Genomic DNA, 22,159 nt, shown 5'->3' on the forward strand with positions numbered 1-22,159 from the left:
CAGCTGATGGCGGGGTTTAGCCCCTCTTTTTCCACCTCTCTTCCTGGGAAGGAAAAGCCCCACGTGGGCAGTGGTGGCGAAAGGAGTGAGTGGGCCGTTGCTTTTCAAAGCTGGCCTTGAACGGGTGTTGTGTTTGGAAAGGGGCCCGGCTGCTGCTGGTGCGCCTGGAGCTGGAGAGAGTGTCACCGCGCTGAGCGCAGGAGATAAGGCACAAGCAAACAGCATCACGCAGGGGGACAGAGGAGGCTGTGCTGTGTATTGCCTGGCACAGCCTCCTTGGGGCACCCAGCCCTGCAGCCCTCTGCACCCCAGCTCCTGTCCCCATCTCCCTTTGTCCCAGGTCTGTATTTCTGTCCCCAGCCTTTGAAAACCCATTGGCAGGGCAGCCTGTGGCACCAGCAGCTGCCTTTTCCCTGCCTGGGTAAAAAAGAAGGGGGGAAAAAGGGCTAATTCTGGGAAAGGGGACAAGTGTGGGGTCTGTTGGGGTTTCTCTGGGCTGTGCTGACTTCCCCTGGGGACAGCCAGGCAGGGCTGGGGTCTCTCAGGGACTTTTTGCTCTCTCGGGGACGTACAGAAGTTCCTCATGGCTGGCAGCTGCCCCTGGTGTCGCAGGCGGGAGGCTGAGGTTTGGGGTAGGAGGGGGCTTTCCATCCTTCAGACACTTCCCAGGGACTCAGCTCCCCGTTCCCCAGAGCTGCAGAGGCCGTTTTGGATGTCTGACCCAGAAACACAGGATGATTTGGATGACGACAGCTCTAAGGCAGACAGGGAGGGCAGCCCCGAGCCGTGGGACAGCGTGTGCCCGGCTGCCAGTGGCACACAGGTGCTGTAAGGGGGACGGTGCTCCCCAGGGCTGTGCCCAGGCACGGGAGGAGGGGATGCGGCAAGGACACCACTGGCACAGGCGTCCTCTCCTCGGGCTGGGGATGTGCTAGGGGCACGGGGCTGGTTGCAGGAGGGAGCTGGTGGATACCAGTGATGCCACTTTCTGGGTGGCAGCGACCTGTTGCAAAAGGGCAGTCGGCCCTGCAGGTTTGGGGATGCAGTGTGAATGCTGCTGGCACTCCCTGGCTTTGTCACGTGGGAGAGGAGCCTCTTTTAAGTGAAAACATCATTGTGCTCTTCCTCCTCCTCCTCCTCGTTCCCCCACAGGGCTGCTGGGTCTGAAGGTCTTGGCTGCAACCTAGAAAGAAATTGTAGCATTGTCCCTGTTTAGGACAAGCAGGTCCCCATGGACCACAACAGTGTCAGCAGCATCACTCCTGCCACCTCTCCATCACTATCCCAGTGCTGCAAGAAGGTTTCCCTGGAAAGGGGGGAGTGAATTATTGGATCCCAGTGGTGATCGACAGCATCCCCTGCAGAAGATAGTTTCCAGCAGTTGGGAGCATGCAGTAGCGCGCTCCCAGCTGGCTGGAAACCATCTTCTCCACAGCATCACCCCAGCAAGAGTTAAAAGAGGGGCTGGATGCTGTGCGTGTGTGTGTGCATGCACGCGCCTTGCTTTGTTTTTAAAAGCGCCTCGGCTGGCCTGGCCCCCCGCCAGACCCGGGGCCGCCGCTGGCAAAAACTCCGGCAAAGGAGTATGAAAGGGGCAGAAACTAAATAACAATAAACCACCTTTTTCTGGCTGCTCTAGCGAGTGAGGCAGTGGGGAGGAGCTGCAAGCACTCCAGCTCCCCCAAATCCCCCAGAGCACTCCAGCTTCCCCCAGAATTGTGCCTGGGATGGAGAGGGAGGGACCTGCTTGAATCTTGGAGCTGCAACATCACCTGGGCCTTGCCAAGGTGTCCTGCTGAGTCACAGACCTGTCTGGAGATGCCCGATCTGCTTGGAAATGGCTCTGCTGGGGTGATCTTCACACTCCTGGGGAAGGGCTGGACACCCTCGCCCATCCCTTGCCTCCTGCGGGATGCCCAGGGCTGTGACATTCTGTGCCTGGGGTTAGGTGTGCAGGCACCTTGAGCCATTTGCAGCCCCAGGGAGAAAGGCCAGAGCTGCAACTGAGCAGTTTTGATGGCGAGATAAGGGAGTAGGGAAAACCTTCCTGCACGGCAGGTATGCGGCTCCCGCAGCATCCTAGACCTGGTGCAACATGTCCAGCTGCTCTTCCGCCAAGCCCTGCCAGCGCTGGTGCCGCTCCCCCACCGGGACCCAGCCAAGGCTGCGCAGAGAGCACGTGGCCCCAGCGCTGGTGCTATGCCTGACCCCCCACCCCCACCCTCCCCCAGGTGCCATCCTGGGAGCCAGCGCCCGTATCATCTGAGCCTGGTGGGTGACTGTGCTGTGAGGGGTGAAAACTCCCGAGGTTTCGTAACACCGCCCTTGGCCACGGGCACGGCCGGTTGTGTAAGGCACCCTGTCTGCCTGTGCAGGGAGTCGGTGAGCATGGCACAGGCGTTGGGTGCCCAGCACGGAGGGAGTCAACGAGCATGGCACAGGCGTTGGGTGCCCAGCACGGAGGTGCCCCCAGCAGCGGGGCTGGTTCAGATGCTCCCACTCGCTTTGCAGGTGCCACTTGCCCCCTTGGAGCATTGGTCCCCAGGGTCTGGCTGGCTCTCAGCCCTCACTACCCCCCCTCAAGCAGCCCATCTTGAGGCATCATCTTGTTTCTTTGCCAGGATGGGTGTGGGTAAGCCTGAAGGGGGGTTTCCAGCTGGAGCCGACTTGGGTGCAAACAGCAATAGGGAGACTGTGGATTGGGAACCCTATGGACCTTCTCCTGTGGGTCACCCCTCTCCCTGGGCGGGACACCCAGCTCACAACCTCTGTGGCCCCTCAGGGACCTCCTCGAATGCGTCCGTGGCAAGGCCACGTGAGCACCACTTGCCTCAGTGGCCTCCAAAAGGGGCCAGAGTCCTCGCCGGTGGCTAATTGCTGCTGGCACAGGGGATGCGGGTACATGGCGAGCCTAGCTGGCGGTGTGGGGCCAGCAGAGCCACGGCAGTGGGGATTGCTTTGGGCTGCAGCCTGGGTTGCTCTGGTTGGCCTGAAGCACTTCTGGTTAGGTTTTGCTGGGCTGACGCAGGTGGGAAGGGCTGCATGAGCCCTCCTGGCTTCCCTGAATAAGCACCCACTAATCCTGCTGGGTTAAAAAGAAGGGAGACACTCCTCCTTGCAGGGGAAGAGGCTGCTGCACAGGCGGAGGAGCTGGCTCTGACCCTGCTCTGTCTCCAAACCCCAAGGGCTGCTCGAGCCTTGGAGGAGTCCTCAGCTTCCTCAACAGTGCTGGGGCACCAGCAGCTCCCTGTCTCAGAGCATCTGTCCCACTGGTTATATTTAGCAGCACGTACTGGGCTGCACACGGATGTCCTGGAGCTTTTTCTCCATTCCCTCCACCCCAAAGCTGGTGAGGACATGGTGAGGGTCCTGCTCTGAGTCCCCAGACTCATGGTTCTGCTTTGCCCCACTGCAGCCTACTCTGAATGCCTGTGGCTCCACGGGGCTGAATTCACACCAGGTATTGGTGTTACCCATGAGTGTGGTCCTGGATAAAGATCTCCTCCCAGGAGCAGTGCAGGTGGGTTCCTCTGCTCAGCCCCAGCCGGGGACAACCGGGGCAGTAGGACAGGGATGTGGCCATCAGCTCCCTGAGCCCACACGTGTGGCTGGCCATGTGCTTGCAAAGCTGGTACCTCGTCGGCCAGGAAGGGACATGCAACTTCCAGGGCTGGGTCCCTTTCCCAGCAGGGTTGGCACAGCTTGGAGGACCATTTGCTGGCAGGGCCTGGGGATGAGGCAACCCGCCGTGATTCCCTGGTCAGGGTGGGGGGCACAAGGTGCCACAGGAGCAGTGGCACAGTGCAAGAAGGGATGTCTTTTCTTACGAAAAGGAGCTGAGGGAGGTGGGGAGACTCTTTTTGCCCCTGTATATCACATCTTTCTCCCCACCACCCCCCTGAGATGCTGCGAGGCAGCAAGCAGGGGTTTCTGCGCTCAGCTCCCACGTCCTGCCTCCGCCGCCAACTCGGGCTTGCCGGGGCCGTTCCCGACACGCACCGGCCGTGCTGGAAAGGCATAAACAGATCGGGTTGCCGGCAGGGGTCCAGGGAGCGGGCAGGCCTTGGCTTGTGTCCCACCACCGCTCGCTCGGGCTGGGGTGTGGGGGAGCAGCAAGGCAGGGGGATGAGATGGAGGGGCTGACCTGGTGGCAGGGTCCCTGTGGGGACCTGGGCACGGCCTTGGTTTAACAAGGGGCTGGGGTCTTTACCTCAGTTTACCTCTGGTGCTAAGGTGGGCCTGTTATTTCGGGGTTCAGAGGTGTTGACGTGCTGCCCCCCAACCTCTTTCCCCATCCCTGCGTGGGAAGTTGGTGGCTGGAGCTCAGCCTGTGGATCCTCAGATCGAGCCTCCCCTTATCCATCGCAGTTGTATTCTGATGCTTTTGACCTTGCTGTAAATCAGCCCTTGTCCCTCCGCAGTACGTGGGGGGACAGGGCTGTGCTGTGTCGCCCTTGTCCCCAGCTGGTCCCTGAGCAGCTGCTGGCTGGCTCTGGTGTCTGGGCTGGGTGCTGGGAGGAACCCACTGCCCTCCTTGCCGGCCCCAGAGCAGCTGGGACAAGGGCAGGGGGGCAGGAACACAGTGCCTGGAATAACTCAGCAGCCACCGAGGCCCCACAGGGATGGCAAGATGGGTGTGGTGTCCTGGTGTGGTTCCTGCTTCCACTACGGGGACAGGGAGATGCTTCTCCTGGGAGATACAGCGTCACTGGCTGCTAAGTGTATTTATTGGTGATCGCTGCTTCCACTTGGGGACGTGCAGGGTGATGCAGGGCATCGTGATGATAGAGCTGTTGCGTCCTTCTCCTGTCCCCTGCAGATGGGGTCCCACCACAGACCGGGGTCCTGGGGGAATTCTTTGCTACCGCAGCTGGGTGAAAACATCCCGCTCCAGCCAAGGCCTAAGAAAAGTGCTACTGGCCAGCTGCTCGGCAAGATTTTGGTGATGGCTTCTCCTGCTTTGCGGCATTGCCCAGCCAGGCGGAAACCTGGGCGAGCAGCTGGAGAGTCTGACCTGGCTGGCAAAGAGCCCTCGCACTGGGCACGGGCAAAGCCATGCTGCCCTCCCCAGCCTTGGCAGGGAAAGGAGAGATCAGCGGCGGGTTCATCTCTCTCAGCCTGCTTGTCCCAGGCTGGAGGGAGCTTGGCCTGTGCCCGCTGGGGACAGACTCGTCCCTCTCTGCTTCCAGCGCGGAGCAGCCGGGCAGTTCCCACTTGCTTTGGGAAGTGACCTTGCACAGGGGATGGGAGCAGCAAGGAGAGACGGGTGCCTTCTGTGTCCTTGGAGAGGGGATTTGGAGAGGGATTCCTCCCATCGCTCATGGCTTGGGAGTGCCGAGCAGCCGCTGCTGGGTGGGATCCTCTTGCTCTTTCCCGATGCAGATGCCACAAATGGCTGCAGTGCCATGGCATCTGTGGGAGCAGTTGCCCGTCCAGCAGCCCTTGGGACCAGCAGGTGCTGGAGGCCACGTTTTGGCTCTGTCCAGGAGGGAAGGAAACGATTTGCTCAAGTTGCTCGGATCTGGGCTGCAGTTCAGATGGAGCTGGATAGCCTGCGCATCGTTTGCTGGAAGGCAGCTGTAGGAAGCAGAGAGCCTCTCTTTTCAGTTTGGCAATAGGAGGTAAAGGCAGCAGGCCCCCAGGAGTGGAAATCTTTGATTCATAGTGAGAAAAATCCAGTCCCCAAGCAGCGTCTGCCCCATCCCTGCACAGGTTGGGCTGTGCATCCTGGGGGACCCCACCGGCACATCCCTGAGCAGGGCTGGCGGCAGCACCGGCTCGCAGGGTCAGAGTTGAGGAAAGGCATCCGCAAGGTATTTTTAACTGCATGTGACTCCAAACTCCGGCTGCACAGCCGCCAGCAGCGGTCTGAGGTTAGTCCTCGGCTGCTGACAGTTCATTGCCCATAGGCTGGGGGGGGGTGGTGCTTTGGGGAAAATTCAGTTCCCATCCACCAAGGCCTCGGGAAGGAGTGACGGCACTTGAACCATTGACCTTTTGGGTGACCTCGAGCAAACAGCTTCACCTCCCGGTGCCTCCCCTCCCATCCTGTGTGTGCCTTGCCTAAATTAGAGCAGCCAGGGTGGGGACAGCCACTCCGTCTGCCCCAGCAGCGCCTTCTCTAGGTGCATGGCAGCTTCCCCAGGGCCAAAAGGGGAGGATGTTGCAGGATTTCCAGCTGCCGCATCACTGTGTGCTTTGAGTACTGGCTCTACCGGCTGGAGCGCCTCTTGGGTGCCGGGCGCTAGGCTGGCACTGATGGGGACCGAGTGCCGTGGCAGCCTGGTCCTCAAACTTCAGCCTTGCCCCACTGCCCCAGGAGCTGCATGATTTGCTGCAACCATCCAAGCGACAGCGGAGGGCTGGATCCTTGTTGCACTCGCTTGAGCTCACAGAGTTTTGCTGGCTGCTCTTGACTGCTCTAATTTTTATCTGTGGCTCATTGTTAGAACCATAAAATAAATAGCTACGTGCTCCTCTTGAGCGTCAAAACCCTCCAGGTGTAGGAGGGTTGCTGCGTCCCTGCTCGCCCTCTGTAATTAACTGTTGCTCAGCAAATCCACACTTACTGACCTGCCCTAATCTTACCATGCAAGGCAAGCCCTTTGGCTGCTGGCTCCTGCCACTTGCCTCTCGTGCTCCCCATGAGCCCATATCATGTTCACAGCCCTGGGCATGCAATGGGAGATGGTACCCTGGGAAGCAGCATCCCCCCACAGAGCTGCCGAGGTTGTTTTCCTCGCTGGCAGCTTCCTCTGTGCCCACGTTTCATGCTGCTCTCACCGTCCCCCCTCATCCTGCTTCCCCTCTTTCTTCCTCCCATTGACTGTCTGCCGGTTGGATTATTTTTCCCCAGATGCTGCAGTCTGCAATTTTCCCAGGTTGAATCTGCCTGGGTTTGTTCTTCTAATCTCTCTTAAGTCCCTTTTGTGTTATTTCTGCCCTCGTGGATCTGTTGCGCATCCTCCACAGATTACATTAATGCACTGTTTGCTTGGTATTGCATTAGTGAGAACACTGAGCATGCCTGTAGGTGCAGCCCCTTTGCCTGGGTGCCTGGGGTCACCAGAGCCCTGCAGTCCCTTCCCCAGCTCCCAGGGGAACCAGTTGGAACCAGTATGGAACTGGTTGAACGGGAGCTAAGGTGCGTTGTTAATGCTGGGCCAGATGCTCTGCTGGTCCTTGTGTCCTGCAGCCTTTGGGTGGCTCTTGGCCCTGTGGCGTGCCCAGGGATGCACCGCGGGCACAGGCAGAGCTCGTGCTTGGCCGCCAGCCCCTGCTGCTATCGCCCCATCTCTTCCCGCTCGGGAGGCGTCCTGTCCTTTCGGAAGGATGGGGGAAATGGAAAAGGCTCCACCTCTTCCCTGGGCAAATACAGCTCCTCTGAGTTCATATCCTGGAGAATGGAATAGTCAGGTCCCAGCAGGGACGGTGACTTCACCTCCCGGTAACGCGTTTCCCTGGCCAGCTGGGAAAGGAGCCCTTGTATCTCTGAAGGAGCCGCCCGGCTTCCCCCACCCGAAGCCTTTCCCAGCTGTTTCCATCCTGGCTGGGGCTGGGGGATGCAATTTCAGCTCCATGAGGAAGGGTTGTTACTGCTCCCCCTTGCCAGGGGAGCCGGGCTGGGTCACGTCACTTTGGGGTAGGCAGCTGATGCGAACCCACAAATTATTGTGGGGAAGGGGAGCGAGTGCTGTTCATCCCCCCATACAGCTCAGATCTTTCTGGGGGCCTGAAACTCAAAGCAGGAGCATGTGTTTGGCTTTTGCAAGGGGTGAGTCCAGCCCCAAAGGACTCCTGTGATGCTGTTTCCCCGCCTTGGCATTTGCCCCTTCCATCCTTGCTGCAGCCATCAAACCTCAGGGGTGAGGGACAAGAGCAGCACCTTCTTCCCAGCTGCGTGGATGGGGATGGGATTTCCGACTCTGCTTTTCCTTTCATTGTTCTGGGAGCCTTCACTTTGAACAAGCTGCCTGTTTTTTCCTGCTTTGTTGCGGGGGGGAAGCAGCAGGGGGAAATTGGGGGTCTGGCCAGGGGTCCTGGGGCAGCTGGGCTGGGGCTGAGCGACTGATGTCTGTGCTGCGCAGGGATGCTGCCCCTGCACCCTCCCACTGCTAGCTTCTAAAAAACGTAATTGTTGGATTTCCCTGTGAAAAAGGTTCCCAGCCTTTCCAAAGAAGGAAAAAAGCTCCCAGTTGACTCCATGGTCCTGCTACCGTGTCCCCTAACCCTCCCCTTCACCTGTTGTGGGTCCCCAGCCCAGCCCAGGGAGGAATGCTGCTTCCTTGGATCTCTCAAAGTCCTCTGCCTTCGGCATCACCTGCCTTTGCCATCATCCACCATCATATCTAAGCACAGGACAGGACAGGAGAGCTTAGAGAAGGAGAAAGCAGAGATGAGGAGGGAGGCAGAACTGCCAGAGGACGCTCAAACATGCCGTCAGCAGAGACAGCTTGGTGGCAGGAACAACTTGGGCTCTGCGTGGCTGTAAGATTTGGGGCTCAAGCCAGGGGTAAATGGTGGAGGCTGTTGAGATTAGAGACAAGCAGCCAAGTTGGTGTGGAGATGCTCCAAGTGCGGGGATGCTCCCAGCAGGTTGTTGCATCTGCTGGGGTTATTCCAGCTGGACCCAAGCTGCCCAAACCAGGATCAGGGCTTGGGTGCGACAGCCATTGCGCAGCCTGAGCAGCATCGAAGCAGGCAGGGCCCTGGCCAGGTCCAATGTGTGTCACGCCTGGCTTTGGTAGGTTTCTCAAGGGATGAAGACACCAGTTATTCTCAAGGAGTTGCCAGATGCTGTTGTAGGGAAAGATACGGGGCTCCCTGCCGTGTCATGCTCTCCCATCGCTGCTGTTTGCCTTGTGTTGATGGGAATCTGCCTCCCTGATTGCAGCCTACCCATCCCTGCCAGTTAACCCAGTGGCTGTGCCCCAGTTGGACCCACCCCACAGCGCCTGGCTTGATGGAGGACCTGTTTGTCAGCCTTGGTGGGAAGCCCATTCACAGGGATGCTGCGAAGCCCCAAACCCTGGTGCGGGCCATTAGTGGGGAGGAAAGCACCCGTGGCGTTTGGGCCCCGGTGGCGTTTGGGCATAGGGACGAGTGCTCAGCCGGGTTTCCCAGATGGCAGCATCCTGGCAGCCAAATTCACCCGCCATCACAACAAGGGAAACAGGGAGGCCCTGCCTGCCCAGGGAGCTGGGCTCGGCGTCTGGGGGGCGAGCTGGTGGCTATGGCAGGCGGCTGGGGTCAGGAGACCTTGGCTCTCGCCCAGCCTCTGTCCCAAGCTTGCTGGGCAACTTTGGTTGAGTTTCTTAACGTCTCGGTGGCTGAGCTCCTTCCCTATCAAAGCGGGAGAATCTCTTCTGAACCTATTGAGAACCTGAAGCAGCCGGTTTGCCGGGAGGAGCCGGGTGTGGGTGGCCGCAGCGGACGTGCCTGTGGATGGAGGGATGACAGGGAAGGAAGATTCCTGCAGAAGGCGGATGGACGTCACCTCTCTTTGGGTCTTGAGTTTGGGCGAGACATCAAGTCTCTCCTGAGCTCTGGCATAACCCCACTGTGTGCCAAGGCAGGGCCATCCCAGGCCGTCGGTGTGGGTCGAGGCCGGGCAGGGCAGGTCGGGTGAAGCTGCCACCTCCACCTGCAGCCCCAGGAGGCTGCCACTACCATTGGAGATGGCTGGTGCTTTGGGAGATCACAGCTGATTAGCTCCTCCAGCTGGTTTATTGGCTTAGTGATGACATTCCCCAGGTGGATTTTATTTTCCCAGGTGCATATGTACATGTATTTGGTGTGTCCAGAGCACAAAGTCCTTCTCCCACCACCTGCAGCAGCAGGATGGTGTTCCTGCAGTGCCAGGCAGAGCATCCCTGCATGTGGGGTACTCGTGGCCGGCAGTGCAGGGACGCTTGTGGCTGGATGTTCAGGGATGTGTGTGGTGCAGGGATGCTCATGATAGAGCGATGCTGAGACATGCAGGCTCATGGCATGGGGATACTTGCAGCCAGCAGTGTGGGGATGTGATTTCCTAGGGCAAGGGGAAGGTATGAGGGTCTGTGACACCAGACCAGCAGAAAGATGTATTTTTTTAAGGTGTCTCTGGCAAGGATGTGGGTCTGCAGTTATAGATCTGTCTGTCCTGCACAGAGATGAAAGCTGGCGGTGGAGGAGCTTTAGTGTGGCTGTGCTGGGTGGACAAAACTGGGGGGTCACAGCAAAAGCACTGCTTTCTGGAGCCTGACTTCCCATGTGAGAGCCAGGGCAGGAGTCTCCAAGGGGCACTTTGGGGGGAACATGGGATATTTGGACATTTCCTTCCCCAGCAAACCCAGGCAAGCATGTGTCACTCCTTCCCAGCCAGCAGTGAGCGGTTCAGCACTTTGGAGGGATCGTGTCCATCTCCAAGACGTCAAGGCAAAGCCTCAGGGTGTCCCCTCAGGGACAAGGTCTCCGGTGAAGGGCACGCAGGGTGCCTGGGGTGCTGGCACAGGGGGTGCTGGCTGTGCCGGGCAAGGGCACGCCTGGCTCCACGTAGCCGGCACAGCCGGCGCCAGGCAAGCGCCCTGGGGGGGTAAATACAGATTTGTGCTGGGCTGGCTGCCAGTGGTGCGGGTGAGGCACCCGCCCTGGCCATCTGCTCCCCAGGTGCCCCCCACACCCCACGGGGAGCTCAGCCCAGCCTGGCATCCCTGCCATGGGGGTGCATCCCAGCCCTGCGGGGAAACTGAGGCACAGGGTGCAGCATGACAGAGGGGGCTGATGCATCGGGGGAGCTGGTTGGAAACACCACGCTGGGCTGTGCCATCCTGGCCCCCCGCCAGCAAGGATCCGAAAGGCTGAGGGCCCGTGCTTTCCCCTTGGCTGGGGCCGGAGCCAGAGCGTGCTGCGGACAGGGGTCTCAGCCCCATGTGACGAGCGAGCGGCCGAGCGAGCGGCCGTGCTGCCTTTGCCATGGCCGGTGTCTGGCGGAGCAAGCAGGCCCTACATTTGTAAGCAATTTGCCGGAGCGTTCCGGAGGTGCTTCCTGCCTGCCGCTTGGCAGCCAGGCGCTGCACAGAAGCTCTCTGGCTCCCTCGAGGCCTCGCTCAGCCCCAGCCCCGCTGCCGAGCCTCATCCTGCCCGGGCAGGCGCAGGCGAATGCGCTGGAGACGGGGAACGGGGCAAGGTTGGGTCCGGCTGGACCCCTTGGAGGTGTTGTGTTGGGGAGTGGGGCTGAGCAGGGGGAACCCGCAGCTGGAGTTAACCCTTGGAGTGCACCAAGCTGGGTTTTCCCCTGGAAATATCTCCTTCAGGGCTTATGTTTCGGTGCTGGGTCCATATTTTTCTGGGTTCATCTTCCCAGAATGTGAGTGTGCTCCTGGCAGGGAGCAGGGGGTGTGGATCAGGCCCACGGGTGATCCCATGCAAACCCAAAGGAGGTGATGATGTGGCTGAGAAGGGTCTGGCCACCCCAGCCCAGTGTTGCGGCTGGATTAGCCCTGATCCCACAGCCCTCTCCCAGGCCAGCTCTGCAGTCTCCTGACCAGAGCCACATCTCCAAACCAGCTGGTCTGGGAGAGCTGTGGGATTGGAAATGGCTTGGCCTGGCCCCTGCCAAGCCCCAAAACATCTGGTGGGAAAGACTGGGGAGCCTGAAGTTGCTAGGGCACTGACAGGGAGAGAAGGAGCTGAAGAAATGGGGAGGAAAGCAGGGGAATCAGTCAAAAGGAGCATATGGATGGAAGGAGGAAGAGGGATGCAGGGAAGCATCCCATCATCTGCCTTCCTGTCACTGCATCCTCAGGACCATGACAGGGGTTGGTGGCACCCCCTTGGCAGCCCTTGTGCTGCTCCACTGTTTCACCCCATCCCAGTGCTGGCTCCCCACTGAGGCAGGGCTGCCTTTGGCGTTGCTTTTCTGGCCTCGAGTGCTGTACGGTGCAGGTGTGCAGCAGGATGGTGCTGGCAAAGGGGTCCCGGCTGCCTGGCTGTGCTCTGTTTTCCACTCCTCTTGGCTCATGCCTTTGTGCTCGCCACGCCAGGATGCCTGGCCCCTTTTCTAGCCATGCTTCACCTTCCAGCCTGGCTGCAAACCCTCCAGCTCTCTCGGCAGTGATTTACCCGGCTACAGACCAGGGATGAACTCTTTCCCTTCCTGCCTAAGGTGGATACAAATGTTGCTGCATTCACTTTCGGGAAGATCCCCAAAGGGGATACTGCTCCTGGCTCCGCTTTTTGGGACCTGCTGTTTTCCCAGCCACCCACACCATGTCCGTGTGGTCCTGCCCCATCTCCTGACCTTGTTGGGCTGCCAGAGCAGGGAACTAATTTGAGGAATGTTGCTCAGGGAGAGGAGCAAAGGCATGGGCATTTTGCTGTGCAGATGCTGACAGCTGCCTCCTGGGGCCAGGGAGCGGGCAGGAACACCTGCTGTATCCCAGACCTGCTTACTGGATCCCACTGGCCAGCCCTGTCCCCTTGTAGGAGGGAATCAGGGGTGGGATTCTGGGGTGAGCTCTCCCTGTCCAAGCAGCGGGCATTGCTCAACTCCCAAGACCAGCCCCTGGGGACTGTGGGATGTATCTGCCTATTTTGGATGAGATGCTCAGTGGACATCTCCGTCCAGCCTGTCTCTTCCCAGCATCACCTTCCTGGCTGACACGGTTCAGGCTCTGGTCCTCCTACTGTGGTAAGGACCCTTCCTCCTCCTTCCTACCTTTTCTCAGCAGCAAACACCTGCGGCAATTTTCAGCTGCAGCCGATGGGAGCAAACCCACACTGGCCTTCGGTTCCCGCCACAAAGAGCATCCTTTAAAAATACCTATTTATAAACCGTAATTAAAAGGCAGGGGGCTGGGGGATCCGGGAGCAAGAGGTGATGGCTTCATGGGCATTGCCTATGACTTAGTGGAACCCTTTGTTTATTTTTAATTTTATCTTGATTGTGTCTTTTGGAAATCCCCCAGCAGTGAACGCTTCCCAGCCCTTCCTGCTCCCTGCTTGCAGGACCCATCCCAAGACTTTTCGGGGGGCAGGATGAGGCCTTTGCCCACCATAGCTGACCCTGTTCCTGGCTCTGCCATACGCCCAAGTGCGATCCTGAGAGTGGCACCGCAGGGCTCAGTGGTTATGGTCACTCTGTGACTCGGATCAGAAGCGGCCAGTTTACAAGTGAAATGTTTGGGGTTTTTTTTCTGGCTGCTGTGGCAGAGTGAAGTGTTTTGTCCTTGATGGAGACTCTGGATCCTGGGTTCTCAGGCAATATGGGGCTGGGGGGGGAAAGTGGGAGCTCTGAGGGATGGCTTTGGGAGCCAGTTCCTTCAGGAAGGGCTTTTGGGTTGGCAGAGCTGCTTGGTACTGCTCTGAGGCGGAGCAGCTCCTGGAAGAGGTAATTAGGGCGATCCCCTCAGCTGCAGCAAGGAGTCACGAGTCCTTCACCAGCAGCCACTCCAAGCCCATTTTGTGTTAATTAGGCTGTTTACAAAACACTGTAAATTGCAGTAGTGAACACACCATTCCTTGGTTTCCTTTAATTATCCATTTGCATGATGAATGAGCAACCCCTCTCTTCAGCTCTCGGGCAGAGGGACCATGCAGCAGAGCATGGCTTTGGGTGGGATCTGCCGTGTGAGGTGGGCAGGGACCCTGGGAGAGGAGGAAGAGAGGGATATGAAGGAGGAGAGGGAGCTGTGGCCCCAGAGATCTGCCTGGCTGTGAGGGTGGGGGCTTCTTCCCCAGGACCCCCCGCCATGTTTCAGTGGGGTTTGAGCAGCTCTTTCACCCTGGACTGGAAGCCTGGCTCTTGGACTTTGATTTTTCCATAGGAAACAGCACAGAAACCTTTCAAAGCATTTAATCCTCCCCGGCTCGATGATGGGACTGCCTGGAAAGGCAGAGGAGGAGTGGTGGCATTTCTTGCCCCCTACATACCTTCCCCTTTCTTTCTCTTTTGACTTGGCGGATGAATTCCAGAGATGTTAATCCGTTCTCAACCCCTCAGTGAAGAATAAAATGTCCTCTCTGTGTGGGAGGAAGGAATTCATTCGAATTAATTGCGGGAAGGAGTGGGGAGCTGGGGGCGTGCGTGAGGCTGTGCCGAGGGTGGGGTGAGCATCCTCCACTGCTCAGTGGTCCCCGAAGGGGAGGGAGGGAGGGATGGGGATGTCCGAGGTGGCACAATCCTTGCATTCACAGCTCATTCAGCCTCTGCTCCAGCCGTAAAAATGCCAACCATGTGGTCTGTGGGCCAGGCCTCAGCAGCAGCGATGGGCACAGGGAGCGAGTGGGGGGCAAAATGGCCCCACTCAGCAGTTTTGGGGTGTCACTGCCTATAAAGGGGAGGGAAGCACTGCCCCACCAAGCCAGGGTGACAGGAGCTGCAGGATCCGACCCATCCCAGGGGCATACAGAGATGGGGCAGGAGAGACAGAGGAAGGAAAGGGTCTGAGCTTGAGCTGGGTCAGCCTGTTGAGGGATTGTGGAGGTGAACGTGGAGTGAGGGAGAGGAGAGGACGCCGAGATGGGTCAGGCGCTGTTCTGTGCGCTGGGAGGTCTGTCTGGCTGCGGGACGGGGCTCCTGCAGGGTCCTGGGGGCCGTGCGGGGCTCTGCCTCCTGCTCTGACCTTCGCCTCTTCTGTCTGCAGAGCTCCTGGGATCTGCCAAGCGCCTGAATGTGAACTACCAAGATGCCGATGGGTGAGTGCTCCTCTGGCAGGGTGCTAGGTGCTGCTGCCGCCGGCATGGGTGGGCTTGCTCTCCCTGATACCCATTTGGTTCTGCAGTTTTGGGTATCGTAAAGCTTTTGAGGGTAGCTGCTGAGCCCCACAGAACACAACAGCATCCCGAAGCCAGGGCAAGCCCTGCAGAGGCAGACCCGGTGCCTGCCTGGGTCTGAGCTGAGGGCTGTGCTCAGTCCGTCCTGCAAAACCCTTCGTAAAGCTCTTCTGCGTCCCGCTCTTCAGGGCTGGGGGTGAAAAGGGATCACGGTGTGTCCAGCCAATGTCCCGTGCCCTGAGTGCTGGTTGAAGCACGGAGAAGCACCCAGCCAGCCCTGGCGCCTGCACGTGCTTGTGCCTGTGTTTAATATCCCAAGAGCAAAATCCCATTGTTTGGGGGGGTTAGAGAAAGAAAAGATGAGGTTGCCAAGTGACCACAGCATATTTGTGTAGCTCATCTCTTCCAAAATTCAAGCATTTAATAAGCTGGGTACTGAGAGTTAAAGAAACCACAAAAGCCCATAAAATAAATAAGCATGTTATTCTTATTGAATTAGCTCTGACCTGTGAGTTATTAGCGTTGTTTTATGTACTGTTGTTGTACCTAATTTCTACATGTTTTCTTTTCGAGGACTCTGTAGGAGGAGGTGTCCATGATGAGTCTTAACAGGCCAGCGGGGGGTTGAAAATGAGCAGAATGGCTCTGTCTTAAAATAATACTGTGCAGATGGAGCTTAATAGAAAAAAAATGTAATAATAGAAGCAATGATCTGATTCTGATAAGGCACAGGGCTTGTGCTGGGGCAGCTCCAGGAGGGCTGCTGATGGGAGCAAGGGTAAAGGGTCCGTTCCCCATCAGAGGGCTGCACACGGGGTATTGACAGCGCAGGCAGCGCGTTGGGTTTCACGGGGTGTGGGAAGGGGATGGCAGGAAGGTGAGACCCATGCATGGGGACGGCAGCTTGCGCCCTCCTGGGAGAGTGGTGCCGCTGGCAGTGACCTCGGCATCGCCTTGCTCGCAGCTTGGAGATGACAGGGTGGGTGTGGGTGGGTTTGTGCAGCTGCCTCCAGGCAGAGCCGGCCCTGCAGGAATCCCGGCAGAGTTGGCTTCGGGGGGGATTTTGTACCTTCTGCAACAGCCGGAGACTCTGCACAGGGATTTGGGGGTACTCTGGGACTGTGCATCGGGAGGAGAGCCGTGCTGGCTGAGCTGCGTCCCTGGCACAGAGCTGGGATGATGCCAAGCCCATTGGAGCCCCGGCCTGCGCTGTCTGGAGCCCCCCACGCCCCCTGGAGCAGCACACGGGCTAATCCCCAGTGGCATGGGGACCCCTCGCTCGGCCATGGCCCTTCACGTGACAGCACCGGGCAGACAGGCCCCTTTCACAGCCCCGAGACACAGAGCTCTTTCATTACCGGCAGCCTCCCACGCTGTGCCGTGGGCTCCCGGCATCCCTGCTGGCATAGGGAGGGGGCAGCTGGTGGAGAGGCCAGGAGTAGCCACTGGGCCAGTGTGTTTGCTGGATGCTCTGAGCAGCGCAGCTTTGGGCTGCCTGGCTGCACCACAGAGAGGGGAGATGCATCCCTCCAACCCGCCTGCTTGCCCCCTGCACAGGGCAGGGGGATGAGGGACCTCACCTGGGGAGGGGGGGCACAGGGTCCCTGCATCCCTCACTGAGCTGTGGGGCACAGACAGCGGGGAGGGATTTATTTGTGCTTTGCTACAGGGAAACTGAGGCACTGGGAGCAGGGTATCAGGAGGGATGTAGCCACAAACAGCGGGGGATGATCCCAGCCCTTGGCTCGTGTCGCTGTGCAGGCGGGGGCTGTAGGGACAGCGTGGCAGGGACTGGGACTGCGCTGAGCCCTGCCTTGTGTCACAGGTTCTCAGCACTGCACCACGCAGCCCTGGGCGGCAGCCTGGACCTCATCTCGCTGCTGCTGGAGGCACAGGCCACCGTTGACATCAAGGACAGCAACGGTAAGGGGTGATCCCCCGGCACAGCCCCGTGCCTTCGGCAGTCAGCTCAGCCCTCTGGGAGAGGCTGGGGGCCGCATCCAGACCTGCTGAGCCCTGTTCCCCTGCAGGGATGCGGCCCCTGCACTATGCAGCCTGGCAGGGGCGTGTGGAGCCGGTGCGGGTGCTGCTGCGTGCTGCCGCCTCCGTCAACATGGCCTCGCTGGACGGGCAGATCCCGCTGCACCTCTCGGCACAGTATGGCCACTATGAGGTGGTAAGTGACAGCCCAGCCACACACCCCCCCACCCTGGGTCTCTCTGGGGGTGCACAGAGCGGGGCAACCCCATCGTGCTGGGCAGGAGGGAGGCAGGAGTACGAAATGATGCTGAGCCCCTGCACCACATTGTTCCCCCGCAGTCAGAGATGCTGCTCCAGCACCAGTCCAACCCCTGCCTCATCAACAAGGCAAAGAAAACCCCCCTGGACCTGGCCTGCGAGTTCGGGCGGCTGAAGGTGAGTGCTGCGGGGCTCTCCCCGGCACCGGGCACTTTGCCGGGGGCGGCTCTGGAGCCAGCTGGCTCCTCCTGGAGCGAAGTGCTGGGTCTGGCCATGCCCAGTCTCCCTCTGCCATGAGCCTCGGAGCCCAGCAGACAGCATCTGCCTCCTTCTGTGGCCGGGCAAGGCCAAATCCTGAACCTGGGAGCTGCAAGTTTTGCTCCTGACCTTGCGGCAGGGCAGTGTCGGGCTGGGAGAGAAGACAGGAGCCCTCTCTCCCGGTTCCCTGCAGCCTCCCCCGGCCCACCCCAGCTTTGCTCCCGTTTAAGCACAGATAGGCTGAGCTGGCTAATCCCTGCAAGCCCTGAGCACCCAGCCCGCTCAGCTGCTCGAGTCCCCGGCACGGCTTATGGGGACAGGGCTGCTCCACGCTCTGGGAGACCCCAGCCCAGCCAGCACCACGCCACCGAGCTGGGCTGGAGTGTGGCCAGCCAGACTGTCCCATGCCCCGCCGGGGAGGGGACCAGGGGGCTACTTCCATTTTTGGAGTATCTATAATGTCTGCAGCTATAAACAGGGCAGTAAAAATAACTCCTCTGTGCCTCTGGGCTGCCCTGAGATGCTGAGAGTCGCTTTGGGCTTGGAGAGACTGCAGCTTTTTAGGGCTTGGTCTGAAAAGCCTGATTATGGGAAGACTATTTCTGGCTGTTGTGACCTTTTATGGCCCCTTGTGACAGTGTGGCCCTGCCAAGCACCAGCCAGCTCCAGCTGAGCCCTGGGGCTGTGGATGGATGGGAGCAGCAGGATGGGGAGCAGAGGGCCAGCCCTATGCTGGGAGGGTGCAGGCGAGGGTACCTGCACCCTGCTGCCCACCCCTGTGCCCCATGCAGGTGGCCCAGCTGCTGCTGAACAGCCATCTGTGCGTTGCCCTCCTGGAGGGACAGTCCAAGGATGCCACCGACCCCAATTACACCACCCCGCTGCACCTGGCAGCCAAGAACGGGCACAAGGAGATCATCAGGTAACCCCTGCCGGCCTGTGGCACTGCCCTATCCCAGAAAAACCCATCATGGCTTCAGTCCCCCTTCCCCCCAGACCCATCTCCCTGCTGCAGGCTTCAGTCCCTCATCCCCAAAGCCTCAGCGGTGCAAGGGGTTGTCCCCTTCCCATTGCAGAGCAGCCGATCGCCCGGCCCGGACATCTGTGTCCTGCCATTCATGCCTCTCCTTCCTTCCTACCAGGCAGCTGCTGAAGGCCGGGATCGAGATCAACAAGCAGACAAAGACGGGCACAGCCCTGCACGAGGCTGCGCTCTATGGCAAAACGGAGGTGGTGCGGTTGCTGCTGGAGGTGGGTGCAGTGGGGACAGGGCTGCATGGGGAGACAAGCCCCCGGGGGTCAGCCACCGCCCCCTTCCCCTCAGTCCCTCTGTCTCCCATGGGTCCAGTGGCAGGTGTGGGGTCTGGCCCTGACCACGTCCCCTCCTGCGCAGGGCGGTGTCGACGTGAACATCAGGAACACCTACAACCAGACGGCACTGGATATCGTGAACCAGTTCACCACCTCACACGCCAGCAAGGATATCAAGCAGCTGCTGAGAGGTGAGGTGGGGTCGGCACACGGCCGGGCACTGCGAGGGGCTTCTTCCCCCTGGGACCTGCCTGAGGCTCCCAATGCTCCTGCCGAGCAGCCTAAACCAGCCTGGCTGTGAGCATCAGCATCCCAGCCCTGTGTCATATGTGCCCCCATCCTCCATGTGGGCGATGCCCAGGGAGGGCATCCATCCTTCCTGCAGTATTAATGTCTTCTTTCCCCTCTCCTCACTCTTGTTTTCTCTCTCTACCTTCCCTGAACCACTCTTTTTCCTCCCTGCACTCTGGTACCTTCTTTCTTCCCTCTGTCCCTTGTCTTCAGAGGCATCAGGAATCCTGAAGGTCCGAGCTTTGAAGGATTTTTGGAACCTCCACGACCCGACTGCTCTCAATGTCCGGGCAGGAGACGTCATCACGGTGAGGCTGCTCCCTGCTCCCTGTCCCCCTGCCCTGCCATGGCCCCAGGTACCAACCCTGTCCCTCTCGCCCCACGGCAGGTCCTGGAGCAGCATCCGGACGGGCGGTGGAAGGGGCACATCCACGATGCTCAGAAAGGCACCGATCGCGTTGGGTACTTTCCCCCCTCCATCGCCGAAGTCATCAGCAAGCGAACAGGTCAGTGGCTGCCCTGGGCAAGCTGGGGACTGTCCCCTGTGTGAAACCACCCTGACCTTCCCAGCACCTCCCGTAGGACAGGTCCCCGGAGCCCGGCTAGCTAGGGGGGAGAAGGACTCGGGTGGGCACAGGGGTTGTGCCGTTGGTGGGGTGGTAACTTGGGGGTTTAGGCTCAGCTGTCCCCTCTGCCCTCCTACACAAGCTCTGACCACGCGTGTTTTGTCTTTGAATACAGGCACGGTTGTCCCCCGCCTGGCACCCACACACCAGCGCCAGGGTCCCCCCGGGGCCCTTCCGGCCCCCCCCGGCGGGCTGCAGCACCTCCCCGACGAGTGTCCTCACCAGGCAGCCCCAAGCGTCCCAGCGGCCTATGGCCACCTCACCCCAACCCGGACGGGCCCAGGCCCTGACAGCTCAGGTCAGGGGTGCAGCTGGGGAGGGAGAGGGGCTGGGGGCCTTCCCCTGTGCCCAGCCCTGCCCGCGCAGGGGGACGCAGGGGGAGACTCTCCCTCCACCTCCCACTGGGGAAACAGCCAGGCAAGAAGGAGCAGGCGCAGGAAAAGGGAGTTTAGGGGAGCCCGTAGAGCAGCCCCTTCCCTCCCTGTGTCCTCAGTCAGGCCGTGTCCCGTGTCCCCTTCGCGTGTCCCTTGCCAGCCCAGTGTGTGCGCCGGGAGGCGGGAGGGACCGGTGCGTCATCTGTGGCCAGAGGGATCTCGCGGGAGGCTGTTTGTCACTGGCATCACTGTGTTGGCACATGGGTCCCTGCCGGGGACCTTTGTGTCCTGTGTCAGCCCTGATCCTGGGGCGCTACTGACGGCCCTCCCCCACCTGCCCCAAGCAGCAGGAGACAGGAACAGCGTGGGCAGCGAGGGCAGCATCGGCAGCATCCGCAGTGCTGGCAGCGGCCAGAGCACCGAGGGCACCAACGGGCAGAGCACCAGCATCCTCATCGAGAATGCCAGGGTAGGCACCAGCCCCTGCTCCCCCCGGGATGCTCCCCCCGGGATGCTGCCCCAGGCTGGCTCAGGCTGCAGATGGAGCGCCAGCATCTTCCCTGTCCCCCCCTGCACCTCCCAGCAAAGGAGGGGCTGCAGGAGCTGAGCATCCTCCACCAGGCACCTATTTGCTGCCAGGACTCAGCAGGAAAATGTTCCTGGGGGGTCCCCAGCTGCCCTGCAGCACGACTGGCCTTTTTGGGTAGAGCTGGAGCGGTGGTGGAGTTTGTGTGGTTTGGTACCGCACCAGCATCTCCACCACACCCTGTGTCATCTGAGAGGAGAAAAAGGGCCAAATCCTGCCCAGGTCTCTTGCCAGGGGCCAGCCCTTCACTGGGTGAAGCTGTGCCTGGCAGCCCAATGTGGGACCCCCCTGCTCTGCTCCTGGGGTGCAACAGGGCATGTCTCTGGAGCGGGGTCCTTCCTCCACCCACTCCTCTTCTCCCCCAGCCGCTGGCCTCCACTGGTGACGACCTCCAGCAACACCTTCTGGGATCGGAGCCGCGCAATGGGCAGTTGACCTCCACAGCAGGTGAGGGATGTCCCACCTCCATGGGGCCCTGGGGACAGCTGTCCCCCCAGCCATGGGGGCTGCTCACTGCTCAGTGACACCACCCCGTGACGGCTGTCCTCTCTCCTCTCTGTCAGGGCCACAGAGCCAGCAGACCCCAGGCAGCTGCCCCCCTGGAGACAGGGTCTTCTCCCACCAGTTCCTGCGGCCTGAGCAGCTCCTTGAGGGGAAGGTAACTGGGCCAACTGGGAACCGGGTGTGCCAGGTGAGAGGGCCACATCTGGGGCTCTCGGCCCAGCTCTCACTGCACTGGGGATACAGGGGACTGGGTCTTGAGGACACCGGGGACAGAGGGTTCTTGCCTAAGAAGATCCCGTCGCTTGCCTGGAGCAGCCAGGTCCTGCGGCCATCGTCACAGGCTGCTCTTTGCCCCGTCCTCTCCCCAGGATGCAGAAGCCATTTACAACTGGCTCAGTGAGTTCCAGCTAGAGTCGTACACAGCCAATTTCCTCAACGCTGGCTACGACGTCCCCACCATCAGCCGCATGACCCCAGAGGTAAGGCAGGTCCTCCCCCACCTCGGCCAGCACCCCCTGAGCTGCTGGCAGCCGGTTCCCCCTGCCCCACGCTGCCCACCACTGCTGGCCACAGCCCCGCTCTGCTCACGTTAGGATCTGACAGCCATCGGTGTGACCAAGCCGGGCCACAGGAAGAAGATCTCCACCGAGATCGGGCAGCTCAGCATCGCTGAGTGGCTGCCCAACTACATCCCGGTGAGTCTGGCTCTTGCCCGGCGCCCTCTTTTCCTCAGGTCTTTTCTCAGAGCTGTCTTAGCCCAGGAGAGGGCAGGAGTGGGGTCTGTACATAAATACACACTGCAACAGCCCGCGTTGGTGCAGAGAGACCCTAAACATGGCAGTGTCCTGGCTGGGGGCAGGGAGGGGATGGATGGAGGTGCTGCCCGTGCCTCGATGCTCCTGACAGCATCTGCATGCTCTTTGCAGGCTGACCTGATGGACTGGCTCAGCGCCATCGGGTTGCCTCAGTACCACAAAAAACTGGTGAACAACGGCTATGACTCCATCACCATCGTGACAGACCTGACGTGGGAGGATCTGCAAGAGATCGGCATCAACAAGCTGGGTGAGTCCCTGCCGCCGTGCTGGGGTGGCCCAGGGCAGCCAAGTTTCCCACCCAGGTCCCCACGCTGGTTCTCCCTCGGGCGGGGAGGGGCAGGCATGTCCCGAGCACCTGGAAAGGGCAGTTCATGACTGTCCCTAAGGAATCCCCTTGGC

At 60.1% G+C, this 22,159-nt stretch overlaps 1 protein-coding gene across 4 annotated transcripts in view; it reads left to right on the plus strand.

Moving 5' to 3' along the window:
• CASKIN2 (CASK interacting protein 2) overlaps positions 1 to 22,159 on the plus strand; it is a 41,349-nt gene that overhangs the window by 13,623 nt on the left and 5,567 nt on the right. For 2 of the 4 annotated variants that reach the window (XM_080376389.1, XM_080376390.1), the window contains exons 3-18: positions 14,625 to 14,676; positions 16,580 to 16,677; positions 16,785 to 16,930; positions 17,074 to 17,169; positions 18,042 to 18,172; positions 18,393 to 18,501; positions 18,644 to 18,752; positions 19,066 to 19,160; positions 19,241 to 19,358; positions 19,594 to 19,776; positions 20,200 to 20,321; positions 20,804 to 20,885; positions 21,002 to 21,096; positions 21,311 to 21,421; positions 21,536 to 21,637; positions 21,869 to 22,007. In XM_080376389.1, the coding sequence (XP_080232515.1) occupies positions 14,625 to 14,676; positions 16,580 to 16,677; positions 16,785 to 16,930; positions 17,074 to 17,169; positions 18,042 to 18,172; positions 18,393 to 18,501; positions 18,644 to 18,752; positions 19,066 to 19,160; positions 19,241 to 19,358; positions 19,594 to 19,776; positions 20,200 to 20,321; positions 20,804 to 20,885; positions 21,002 to 21,096; positions 21,311 to 21,421; positions 21,536 to 21,637; positions 21,869 to 22,007 (1,788 nt within the window). The remainder of the gene's footprint in view (positions 1 to 14,624; positions 14,677 to 16,579; positions 16,678 to 16,784; positions 16,931 to 17,073; positions 17,170 to 18,041; positions 18,173 to 18,392; positions 18,502 to 18,643; positions 18,753 to 19,065; positions 19,161 to 19,240; positions 19,359 to 19,593; positions 19,777 to 20,199; positions 20,322 to 20,803; positions 20,886 to 21,001; positions 21,097 to 21,310; positions 21,422 to 21,535; positions 21,638 to 21,868; positions 22,008 to 22,159) is intronic. The other 2 variants (XM_080376391.1, XM_080376392.1) reach the window with 1 other exon arrangement.

Source organism: Falco punctatus (assembly GCF_963210335.1).
Source record: "Falco punctatus genome assembly, chromosome: 1".
NCBI lineage: Eukaryota > Metazoa > Chordata > Aves > Falconiformes > Falconidae > Falco > Falco punctatus.